The following is a 13,073-nucleotide window of genomic DNA, read 5'->3' as shown; positions in this document are numbered from 1 at the left end:
TGCGCTATCACACCTTTGCACTTCAGGAAGGCTCCAGGAACCTTTTGCCAACGTTTTACCAATGGTAAGTGCCTCCGTGTGATAATCCCCTAGGTCTCTTGAAGGTCTCTCATTCACAGGGTCACCATAATATGAAACCATCTTGATGACACATAACAACAGCAAGGAAACATAGTGCAAGTGGACTTCTGAACATGCAAGAGAACTGTCAATTCCTCTCCTCCTCTTCACAATCACTGCTCTCCGACCTCCATCTGCTATATATAATCCCCCAACTTCCTTGAGCCACCAGATGACTATGGGGTATATGTAAATTGCTCCTTCCCTATTTCACTGACTGAAGCCATTCCATCAGCAGGAGATTAATGGGTTACAACTCTTAAGAATGCACACAAGCTCAAAATGGAAAGTAAAAAGCAATGCATAGTAAAATGCTCAACTATGGGAAAAATCATTTTTTTAAAAGGGGTAAGATTGTAAAGGGTCTCCATTAGTGAAAAATTAAATTAATATAGGAGATAAAAAGCATAAAAGTCAGTTGTTAATTAACCAAAGAACTAAAGATAGCTGCCCAAAAGAAAGAGTTCTACATGAAGAACATACCAGTATTGATCTCCTCCTCGTTATAAACATCTACTTCAGTCAATCGAATTAGCATTCTGGACAAGATACTGAGGAACTGTAAGTAAGCACCTGTCTTCCCTATCTGTAAAAAAGCCAACAACAACAGGCACTTAAGAATATTTTTGCTTTTTGTTTTGGAAAACTTTAATTTAATAGGCCAATGCTGCCTAATTCAAAGTCTATCCCTGACATTCGTTCCCTGTATATTTCCATTCCTGGTACTCAGAAATGCTCCATTTTTTTACTTTCTTAAAACTTTTATGCTGGTGCTATGTAAAGCCATATTTGGTTAAAACCTTTATAGTGGGAATATGTAAGGCCATACATATAGGAGATATAGTGTTACCAGGGTGGAAATAAATTATAAAGGAAGATGAGACTGATGCATAATATCTATCTCGCCTTCCATTCAGCCTGTTAACCCAAAAGAACCAAAGGTCATCCCAACCATACCACAGACCCTTACCTTGCTCCTTTGTAATGTCAGGTCAGTGAGGAATAAATCTCACATAATCTATGATTTATTAAAGAAGGAAAATGCCGACCTGGCCTGTTTTACGAAAACCTTGCTGAGGAAGGACAATAGTGTGACCTGGGCTAAAGCCCTCCCAGCCAGGTATGCCGTCAAGGAGCAGGTTAGGGGAAGTGGGGGGTTGGCTTGGTCCTATCTGGAAAACAGATCACATTGAGTGTATTTACCTGACCCTGAAGGCTAGGGACAGTCTGGTGGTATACTGTCCACCCCGTTGCCTAACAGACTCCCTGGCTGAGCTGACACAGTTGGTCTCGGAGCTGGTGTTGGGAGTCTCCCAGGCTTCTTGTCCAGAGGGACCTCAACATCCCCTTCGAGGCTGGCTCATAAGATCTGGCAGGTGCAGCTCGGCCTGTCCCAATTAGTCTCGGGTCTCACACATTCTGCTGGTAATACACTTGATGTGGTCTTTAGTACGGATTTGTGGGCAGAGGTAACTCATACCTCTGCTCTGTCATGGACAGAACATTTTCTGGTCAAAGTAAGACTGAAGGCTACTACCCATATCCCCCTCGGGGTTGGAGGACCTATTAAAATGGTCTGCCCTCGAAAGCTGATGGAACCAAAAAGGTATACGGAAGATCTCCGGGCTAGGAAGCGAGCTCTGCGACGGCTAGAGTACCGTTGGCGCAAACACCTTCGCTTAGACGACAAGACTCTCCTAGACCAACTATTAAAGGACTACGGAGAGGCAATACGAGCAACAAAGAATTCGTTCTATGGTGCTCGTATTGCGTCCGCTGAGTCGCGTCCGGCAGAGTTGTTCAGGGTGGTCAGGGAGCTAACTCAGCTCCCTCCCACCCTGAACCAGATCCTTGAACCTTCTAAGGCCTGCTGTGACTTGTTTAACGACTTTTTTGCGGATAAAACTTCTCGTATAAGCGAAAGACTGAACGCCGACATTATAGCAGAACCTAGGGTAGAAGCGTCCAGAGCCTCCGTGGACTATGTTAAACTGGATCAGTTTGAGTTGGTGAGTACCGAGGATGTGGACAAGATCCTCGGAAGTGTTCGGAAGACAACCTGTTCTCTTGATCCCTGTCCCTCGTGGTTAGCGGCCCAGGGGGGACCGGCGGTAACATCATTGTTGCGCCGGATAATTAATTCATCTTTGAGGGATGGGCAATTTCCATCGGATCTCAAATTGGCCATTGTAAAACCGATCCTAAAAAAGCCCTCCCTCGACCCCCTGGTACATAATAATTATCGGCCAGTTTCGCTGCTACCATTTTTGGGAAAGGTGATCGAGAGGGCGGTTGCTATCCAGCTTCAGGCGGTCTTGGATGAAACGGATTATCTGGACCCATTTCAAACTGGCTTCCGGGCGGGCTACGGAGTTGAGACGGCCATGGTCGCCTTGGTCGATGATCTCCGTCTGGGCATCGACAGGGGAAGCGTGTCCCTGTTGGTGCTCTTGGACATCTCAGCGGCTTTCGATACCATCGACCATGGTATCCTTCTGGGACGCCTGGCAGAGGTGGGAGTCGGGGGCACTGCACTCCAGTGGTTCCGCTCCTACCTCTCTGGGAGGTCCCAGATGGTGCAGCTGGGAGACGTGTGCTCCGATGAGAGGCCCCTCAAAACCGGGGTCCCTCAAGGAGCCATTCTGTCTCCCATGCTATTTAACATTTACATGAAACCGCTGGGAGAGATCATCCGGAGACATGGGGCGCGGGGTTATCAGTACGCTGATGACACCCAAATTATTTTCTCTATGTCTCCGACTGATGCAGTGACTGGGGATGGCATCTCTCCTCTCGTGGCCTGTCTGGAGTCAGTAATGGGCTGGATGAGGGAAAACCGACTCAAGTTGAATCCAGAGAAAACGGAGGTACTAGTGATAGGTTCTCCTGGTCCAGGAATGACGGTGGTTCCACCTGTCCTGAACGGGGTCACGCTCCCTGTGAAGGACTCCGTGCGCAGTCTGGGGGTGCTCCTTGATTCGTCGCTTCACCTGACGGCTCAGGTGAATGCGACGGTCAAGAGCACCTGTTATCAGCTTCGGCTGATTCGCCAGCTGCGCCCATACCTGGCCCAGAGGGACCTAGAAACTGTTGTACACGCTCTGGTAACTTCGAGACTGGATTTCTGCAACGCACTCTACATGGGGCAACCCTTATACCAAACTCGGAAGCTTCAAATGGTGCAGAACATGGCGGCCCGGCTGGTCACTGGTGCTCCCAGGACCAGCCACATAACACCGGTTTTAAGAGGTCTCCATTGGCTGCCCATTCGTTTCCGAGCTCAATATAAGGTGTTGGTAATCACCTATAAAGCCCTAAATGGCTTGGGCCCAGGATACCTAAAGGACCGCCTCTCCCCGTACATTCCGCCTCGCACCCTCAGAACGTCTGGGCAGCAGCTACTGAAGGTGCCTGGGGCTAGGTTAGCCTCCACTTCGCGGAGGACGTTTTCCACAGCTGCCCCAGCCCTTTGGAATGCGCTGCCCACAGAGCTCCGCTCGTCTACCACCCTGGCCCAATTTAGGAAGGACCTGAAAACCTTCCTATTCCAACAGGCATTCCCCGAATAGATATCCTGCGGGCCTCCCTCCTCTTTCGTGGCCAAGAGGTTGGGCCATGGGGCTTTTTACTGTTGGGCATGAGTTTGTGTATTTGTGTATCTGTGTATTTTTATTGTATTTTTATATTGAATTGTATTTTAAATTGTTTGTTTTTATTGCTGTAAGCCGCCCTGATCGAAGGAAGGGCGGCATATAAATAAAAAATTATTATTATTATTATTTATGGTTTTGAATGATGGTGATTCTGTCGAAGCCTTGGTTGATACCTGGAACAACGATCTTACCAAAGCCATGGACATTATCGCTCCTGAGCATCCTTACTGGCCCGCTTCAAATAAAAAAACATGATACACAGAAGACCTTCATAAAATGAAGCGGACTGCACAATGACTAGAGCACTGCTGGCAGAAAATCGACGCTTGTCTGACAAGACATGCCATAGAGATTATTTAGATTTCTATGGAGTGGCAATAGATGCAAAAAAGAATTCTTTCTATGCTGCACGTATTCCGTCCGCAGAGTCTTGTCCAGCAGAGCTGTTTAGGGTGGTTAAAGAGTTAACTCGATTCCCTCCCACCCTAAACTTACTATTGGAACCAACTAGAGCCTGCTGTGATACTTTTAACAACTTCTTTGTGGATAAAATCTCTCAGATAAGGGCCAATCTGAATGCAGGCATTATGACAGAGATAGAAAGAGAGATGTCTAGTGACTCTGTGGACTATGTTAGACTGGATCATTTTGAGTTTGTAAATACCAATGAAGTGGACAAGATTCTTGGAAGTGTTAGGAAGACGACATGCCCATCATGGTTGACCACCCAGGGAGGAGAAGCAACAAAACACTATTACAATCTATAATTAATGCATCCCTCAGGGAGAGAAGATTTCCATCAAAATTAAAGCAGGTAGTTGTCAGACCACTTTTTAAAAAAACCCTCCCTGGATCCCCTGGTGAGAAATAATTACAGATCGATCTCCCTTTTAGCATTCTTGGGCAAAGTGATCGAGAGGGCAGTTGCCTTCCAGCTCCAGGTTGTCTTGGATGAAGTCGATTATCTAGACCCATTTCAAACTGGCTTCAGGGCAGGATACAGAGCTGAGACTGCCATGGTCGCCTCAGTCGATGATCTCCGTCTGGGCATCAACAGGGGAAGTGTGGCCCTGTTGGTGCTCTTGGACATCTCAGCGGCATTCGATAGCATAGAACATGGTATCCTTCTGGAACGCCTGAGAGAGTTAGGTATTGGGGGCACTGCGCTCCAGTGGCTCTGTTCCTACCTCTCAGGCAGATTCCAGATGGTGATGCTGGGAGACGGTTGCTCCTCTAAAAGAGAGCTGACATCTGGCGTCCCTCAGGGCGCCATTCTGTCTCTCATGCTCTTTAACATTTACATAAAGCCACTGGGTGAGATCATCCGGAGACATGGGGTGCGGTGTTATTAGTACGCTGATGACACCCAAATCTATTTCTCTATGTCTCCGACTCTTGTAGTGACTAAAGATAGCATCTCTCCCCTGGATGCCTGCCTTGGGCCGGTAATGGGCTGGATGAGGGAAAACAAACTCAAGCTGAATCCAGAGAAAAATGGAGGTACTCACGATAGGTACTTTAAGTCCAGGGATGGAGATTTGTCAACCAGTCCTGGATGGGGTCACACTTCCCCTAAAGGACAAAGTTCGCAGTTTGGGAGTACTCCTGGATCCGTCTCTGCAGTTGTCATCTCAAATAGATGCGACGGCCAGGAGTGCTTGGTATCAGTTTCGGTTAATATTCCAACTGCGTCCCTACCTGGACTGAAAGGACCTTGAAGCAGTGGTACTTGCACTGGTAATCTCTCATTTAGACTTCTGTTATGCGCTCTACTTGGGGCTACCCTTGTACCAAGTTTGGAAGCTTCAATTGGTCCAAAATGCGGCAGCCAGATTGGTCACCGGCACATCTAAGTTTGACCATGTAACACCCATGTTAAAATCTCTTCACTGGCTGCCAATTAGCTTCCAGGCGCAATACGAGATGTTGGTCATCACCTTTAAAGACCTACATGGCTCGGGCCAGAGTTACTTGCGGGAACGCCTCTCCCTACATAATCCACCCCACACTCTCAGAACATCAGGGAAATACCTATTGAAACATCATAATACTAGGTTAATGACAACCTCCCATAGAGTGTTTAGAGCTGCAGTTCCAAAATTATGGAATAGACTACCAGAAGAGATCCGTCTCATCAATACCTTAGAGGCCTTTAAGAAGGCACTCAAAACAGATCTTTTCCAGTGGGCTTATCTATCGGATTCCATATAAAAGCTTATGATGATGTTCCACTCTCGAGTATGATTAGTGGCTACTGATGAACTGTTTTTAGAGACTAATAGGAATGTGGTAAATTCAGTATTAGTGTTTTATCAATTGTATCTGTATTATTGTATTGATGTAATCCCACCTTGATTTTTCGGAGAGGCAGGAAATATAAATAAACTATTATTATTATTATTATTATTATTATTATTATTATACCAATTTAAATCTAAGTATCCTCTGCCAACTGTTCTCTCTGTACTGTTACTGTTACATTTATTTATTATATAGCATCTTGAGTCTGCATTGAACTTAGAACAAGTACAACAGATCAGTGTTGATAGGGCTCACAATGCTTTGTACACAAAAAAAAACTTTCCAATATTTCTTTCCATAAAACCTCTAAAGGCGAAAACTCATGGGAAAATGCTCTTAAAATTCTCATAGGTCCAAATCACACTGCAGAAACAATCCAATTTGAGACCGCTTTAACTGCCCTGGGTCAGTGCTAGGGAATGCTAGGAGCTGTAGTTTTGTGAGACAGTTATCCTTCTTTATCAGTGAAATATGGTGCTACAATAAGCTACAATTCCCAGGATTCCCTAGCACTGAGCCTGGGCAGTTAAAGCTGTCTCAAACTACATTATTCCTATAGTGTGTTTTCGACCATAATCTCACTTAATGGGGAGAAAATTTTTGAAATTTAGAAATAAAGATTTGCATCCCTATAAAACACAGCATTGCTCTAAACAAGTCTTAGTCCAAATGCAGCAAGGCAGTTCTTACATTTTTATGAAGCAGCAAGGCAAAATTAGCATAGACTTGGTTTTAAACATGGTTACCTTGTTCTTGTGACATACCTGTGGTGGTCCACTCAGCAACAGCCTCCGTGGGTGAAAGGTGTCCATCCTGCCTTCATTCCTGTTGTTGTAGTCCATGTGGATGGGTTTGGGCACTGTCCACTGACGATAATATAGAGACTGCTCTGTGCAGGTCATCATTTTACTCATGAGAGGGCGGAAGGAACTTGCCCACATTACCGAATGGTAAGGCAAGAGAGATGACGATTTGGAAAGCCCTGTGCTGTCTGCAGAGGTCACAATATCATACACCAGTTTAGGCAAGTAAACTATGGGAGGCTGCTGGGAGGCTTTAGCCATGGAGCAATGAGATGCCTGCAGGACAAATGAACTGTGACTAGGTGCAGAAGAGGCCGACGAAGATGAGAAAGGGGACGGTGATGATGATGCAATGGAAGCTTGAGCCAGTTTAGCCGCCACCTTTGAATCTTTGTCCACTTTCTGTTGGGGCTTTTCTGCTTTATTCACAATTTCTTCAGTACTGTTGCTTAGGACCTTATGGGGTGACTTTCCAACCTCCCCTGCAGCTACTAGAGGAGGAGATGATTCACTGCAGCTTGCTGTGCCTATGAACAAAGTTTATAGATTTTAACAGACTGCTAAATTCAGAACTTGGAAAAATTAGCTTTTTGGACTATACACCTTCTAGAATTCTGGCCATGCTGTCTACAGGATTTTGGGATTTGTTATCCAAAAAGAGCTTTTCCAAGCTTGTTGTTAATTCATTAGTGACAACTAAGGGTTGAAGAGTGCCATTAGTGACAACTAAGCGTTGCACAGTGACCATCCTAGATCATTTGTTTGCAATAAACAAAACAAAAAGGCAGAGCCAAGGGTGGGGCCAATAGAGGGAAGGACCATTTAAAATGAAATGAAATATGATTAAACCTGCCTTAAATGTGTTAGTTGACTGTCACCATTAAATGTGGATAGATCAACTAACAACATTCTCCAAGAACATTTGTGTAGTCAGGATGCCAGGGGAAGAAATAGGAATCATAGCTTATTTCAATCCTGTAGTGAGGAACATGGAAAAGAAAGGGAATGATGTGTATGATTTTTCTTATAAGGCAGGGTTAGGAATGTCCCACCAGATGTTTTAGACTACAGTTCCTTCACCATTGACCAAACTGTTTGGAACCTCTTGTGGAGTGTGACACAACTGCTTATTTTTTGTATGAAATTGTTCCTACATGGGCTGGGACCAGGAGAAGCATAGTGGCTGACTCATCCACATTGTTGTGGTAAAAGATGGATACCCACACCTTACAAATGACAATGCTCCTCCCCACTTAATGGTGAGCATCTCTGTGTACAATGTCCAATATGAGGCAGCCCCAAGACACACTGAAAGGCAGATAGTTCATTCACAACTCCACTCATATGGCTCCATTAGGATAATTTTTGAAGGTGAATATGCACTAAGATTGTGCACAGATTTAGCAGTGTTGATATAATGCTCTGTGTTACAAATTGTCACATCTAGAGATCACTGCAACATGTCATGTTACTTAAATTAGCTTCTCTCCTTAACAACACTACCTGAAAGGATAGTTCCCAATTAATTTTTTCAAAATACTGTATGTCTCTAATCTTACAAGCATTTGTTCTGGTTCTACAACGTTGAAATCTAGTTCTCCTAAAGCAAATGCCAACTAGCAACAGTAGTAGATTAAACGATCACCATTTATGCCAAGGGATCTTGTAGTACCTTTAGGTCCAATTGAGAAAAAGATATTGCTAGCATAAGCTTACATAGATTGCAGCCATACTACAAAAATAATCCAGTTTGACCCCACTTTAACTGCCATGTTTCAATGCTATGAAATTCTGGGAATTAAAGTTTTGTGGGACATTTAGCCCTCTCTATCGGAGAGTGGTGTCACAACAAACTACAGTTCCCAGAATTCTATAGCATTGAGTCATGGCAGTTAAAATGAAGTCAAACTGGATTATTTCTGCAGTGCAGATGCAGCCATAGACTAAGTCTGCTTAGATCAACATCACTGTTTAGACATCCTAAGTAAATATAGAAAATGGATGAATGCTGAAATCTTACTTGGTGCTTTAGAAGAGATGGAGGATGCTCCAGAATCATGTGAACCTGACCTTTCCCTTTTGACTGGACTTCTCTTTTCTGAAGCTGATCCTGTTCCATAATGGAAGGAAATTAATTTGCATTATATTTTCAGGTCATAATAATCCTATCTACTTTTAAAATTCAAAGGAGTTACAAAAGTAGAGACTTATTTGCAGGCTGTTGCACTATTTTTTTCTGCCAATTTATAAGCTAATATCCAACACATGCACCAGGGACAGAGAATATGTGGCTATCCAGATGTTCTGCAGCTCTCATGCTCCCTCACCGCTGGCTCTCCAGGAAAGGACAAGAGCTGTAGAAAGAAGGCTTTACTGCAACTTCATTTGGAGAGTTCCCTACTAGAGATGAAAAGAATATTTGCTAATGTTTTTGTCCTCCATGCCAAGGAGTGCCTCAAGACCTCAGCGCAACTTGTCAAGAAAATGGTCAATCTTGTGAGGTTTGTTTAATCTGGGGAGTTTTTTTCTGAAAAATTCAGGGGGAAAATCTGCCCAAACTCCCCAAACCACCTTGCTCTTCTGCACATAGCCAACATTTTTAGACAAAGCCAATGCATTTTGCACAAAATACACTGTTTTGTATGCAATCGCATATTTGGCAAACAAATTTCTTTCACACAAAAATTCCTCAAATGTGCAAAATAATGAAAAATAAGCAGAACTTGTATAGTCGCACTGAGCATGGAGAAAACTTATGAAATTATTTGTTCTTGAGTGCAAAAATGAATTCAGCAGATATTTGCAACTCGAGTTCCTATTACTAAGAATGAAATATTAAACATTCACTAAACCAACAGCACCATATTGAAAAAGAAAGAAAGACAGATGATGGATGGATGGATAGATAGATAGATAGATAGATAGATAGATAGATAGATAGATAGATTTTCAAGCTCTGAATTCTATTCTATAGGAAAGGATAATACAAAATACAGCTTCCAGTTTCAGATCTATACGGGATCCTGACAGAACTGCTTCACCATATTGCCATACCAATTTCTCTCTTTTCTTATGTCAACACTAAGACACTGAGGTCTGTTTGTTTCCTTCTGCTACTGTGGCCACATGATGTTTGATTCATAAAATAGTCACTCAATAGCCCATCTTGAACTTGATGGCCATCTTTTCAGGAGTGTTTTAATAGTGCATTACTACATGGCAGGGGGTACTAAATGACTCTCATGGCCCCTTCCAACTTTATGATTCTATGATACATCAGTAACTTGTACCATTAACATTAACACATTACATCCAAATATTAATTTAGACTTACTAGGGAAGGGAAAAGAGACTAAAGGTAAGGGGGAGAGACTGACCACTTCTTAACTGTAAGAAAGCACTTTTTCATACCACCAGAATTACATCTATGTTGCTAATGTCAAAATCTCATTGTCCTAATCAGATAACATTTAGTGTAGGTTTCCCTCAGCTTGGGACATGCCAGGTATGTTCAAGTATTACAATCATCATCTTCATACAAAATGATCATACTAGGTGAGAATGATGGGAGCTGTAGTCCAAGATGTATGAAGAGCCCCAGATTGGGTTAGGATGTTTTAACATAATGGTCTTCTTGATGTTCCTCTCTACCTTCTATTGCTGTTTCTTCATCTTCATTATCAGTACTGCTCAGCTTCTCTGGATCACTCTCCAGGACATCGTTGGGTTGAGCCACTTTCTCCACAGAGATTTCGGAACTGATGAAATAAGCTGCCAAGCCAAGCTCTTGCTCCAAGGCTGTTCGTACCAAGCAAGAGGAATTGATCAAACGCAGGTCACAGTATCTCAAGGACCTTGGTGAGACAGACAGAAAGAGAAAAGATGTGAAGTGTACAATATACTTTCAATAATTATCATCCTTCTGCCATCTTCTTTTCACAATATATAGTGAGGCAGAATGGCATAAAACTGTTGTATTTCAACCACACATCATGGTGGCTACAATTGTAATCAACATACTGAAAATTAGCATAGATAATGAAAGCAGGCAATCCGGTGTTCACTGTTGGGCTGACTGATAATAGTATGTAAAAAAGGATCCTGTAAATCAGTGCTATTCTAAGTGGTGGTCCATGAACTAGTGCCAGCCCATGGTTTCCAGGAAAGAAAGAAAGAATTGTAGCCAATGGGGACAAGTATGGTACAGCTCCCTGATATTACTGAGGGGGAAAATAATTGTTGGCCCTCCACATTACATAGCTTGGGAAGCATGGTGTACATGTTGCTAAACATTTCTCTCTCATATCTATATCCAAATGAATTCCAGTACTGGGTTAGGAATGACACATTAATTGCAGCAAGAGGAATAGGATGTTCCTGCTTGCTTCCTTCCCTGTCATTGAGTAGGAGTGATAGAAAACCTAAATGTAGTCTTCCTGCACCTCCAGAAAAAAAGAAATGACATGGGCCATCTTTGGGACAGCTTGGTGGATGCAAAAGCCCACAGGGCATAGTATATATAAGCCCTATATAACTCTGTGGATTTTTATTATTGTCCCACATGTAGCCAAACAAAACACAGTTTTTCTTCCCAATTTCTGGGCTGTTTCTCTCTCTTGCCCCTTTTGTCAAATTCTTATTCAGCACAGGCAACCAAAGGAACACACTTTGCTTAACATAACAGGGCTTAACATTATGTCTGAACACAGCCCTAGCATAATTTTTGATATTGTGGTTGCTGACATTTCATGAGGCCTAAATTTCCAAACTGCCTTGGGGTGGGGGTGGGGGGATTGATAGAAAGCATTTAGGTAGTCTGGATCTGTGCTGATCCACAGAACAGAAACAGCAAAGCAAATGAAGCTTTTCCTTGTTTAAGGCCCACTGATGGTCCAAGCATCAAATGCAAAATCCTGAAGAGGTTGCTTTCCCTCCTTATGAAGAACTGCAATGTGTTAACTAGACTTTCTATTATTATTGACACAGCAAGGACAGATGAGGGTATTATTACCTTGGGAGAGACTCTCCTTGGGGGTCCATGCCACTAAAGATCAATATGCAAGGTAGACCCTCTAATTCCAAGTATGTCTGGGGTCTCCATTCATCATCTTCGATTTTCTGCCAGATCTGTTATAATATTTGCAATGAACTAATCAGCACATACATGTATCACTTGAGAAATGAAAAAAGCCATTGTACTTGAAATGCTGATGAAACAAAATCAGTTGTTTAAAGAATGTACATCTAAGTCCCTGGTTCAAATTGCACCCCTTTCCTCCAAGAGATGAGTAGGCTTAAGAAGCTGTTGTCATTTGGCCTCTACCCTGTTTTATGATGTTTAGGAGCAGAGTCATAGCACTGTCTTACCTTACATCTGGGATAGGCAACTAGTGGCCCTGGTTGCAACACCCCACATCACTGGTTATACTAGCTAAAACTGATAGGACTTGCAGTCCAATAACATTTATTGAGCCAGGGGTTGCATGACTGTTGTTAAACCAGTGTGGTGCAGTGATTAGAATTTTCCACAGATCAGGGAAGGCTAGGTTGCATCTGCATCTGCACTGTGGAAATAATCCAGTTGGACACCACTCTAACTGCCATGACTGAAAGCTATCGAATTCTGCAAATTGTAGATATTAACCTTCCCTGTGAGAGAGCTCTGGTGCCACAACATTTCTGCAGTACGAATGCAGCTCTAGATTCAAATCCCACTCATCCATAAAAAGTCACTGAGCAGCATGGGCCTGTCACTAATTCTTAGCCTAATCTGCCTTGCAGGGTTGTTGAGATACTAAAATAGGGATAGTGGAGCCTTGTGTGCCATCTTTAATTTGTCAGCAAATTTGTAATTTGTCACCAGTTAAAATTTGGCCTAGAAAATCAATTAAACCTTTGGCTGATGGTTCTGCTGGTGAAAGCTCTAATTGAAATAAATTGAATTCACTTCCAGACTGGGGGAAAAAAAAGGGAGAGGGGATAGGGCAACAAACTGGCCATCTAGGAATACCAATCAACAGATCCTGAGATCAGAAAATATCATTTGGTTTGTCATATCTTCAATTCCTTCATGGGATAATTAGTGGTACAATGAAGGCCCCCCGCCAAATGGCTTTGCTAATCAGCAGTCCCATCGTCAGTATGGCTCGGGGCGGAATTCACCCAACCCTGTAGTGATGGTTCAGGCTTGAGCCAT

The 13,073-nt window shown here is 43.2% G+C and overlaps 1 protein-coding gene across 5 annotated transcripts in view; it reads right to left on the bottom strand.

The window, feature by feature from the left end:
- Window positions 1-13,073, bottom strand: part of LOC149305191 (protein GREB1-like) — a 70,434-nt gene that overhangs the window by 13,588 nt on the left and 43,773 nt on the right. For all 5 annotated transcript variants that reach the window (XM_089477839.1, XM_089477843.1, XM_089477840.1 and 2 more), the window contains 5 exons: window positions 11,889-12,004; window positions 10,529-10,731; window positions 8,898-8,987; window positions 6,839-7,404; window positions 604-706 (listed from right to left, as the gene is read on the bottom strand). In XM_089477839.1, the coding sequence (XP_089333965.1) occupies window positions 604-706; window positions 6,839-7,404; window positions 8,898-8,987; window positions 10,529-10,731; window positions 11,889-12,004 (1,078 nt within the window). The remainder of the gene's footprint in view (window positions 1-603; window positions 707-6,838; window positions 7,405-8,897; window positions 8,988-10,528; window positions 10,732-11,888; window positions 12,005-13,073) is intronic.

Source organism: Sceloporus occidentalis, unplaced genomic scaffold (assembly GCF_023333645.1).
Source record: "Sceloporus occidentalis isolate IW3139 unplaced genomic scaffold, rSceOcc1.0.p SCAF_12, whole genome shotgun sequence".
Taxonomy (NCBI): Eukaryota; Metazoa; Chordata; class Lepidosauria; order Squamata; family Phrynosomatidae; genus Sceloporus; species Sceloporus occidentalis.
Note: the sequence above shows the minus strand (reverse complement) of the source record. Positions and strands in the feature narration are given on the sequence as shown.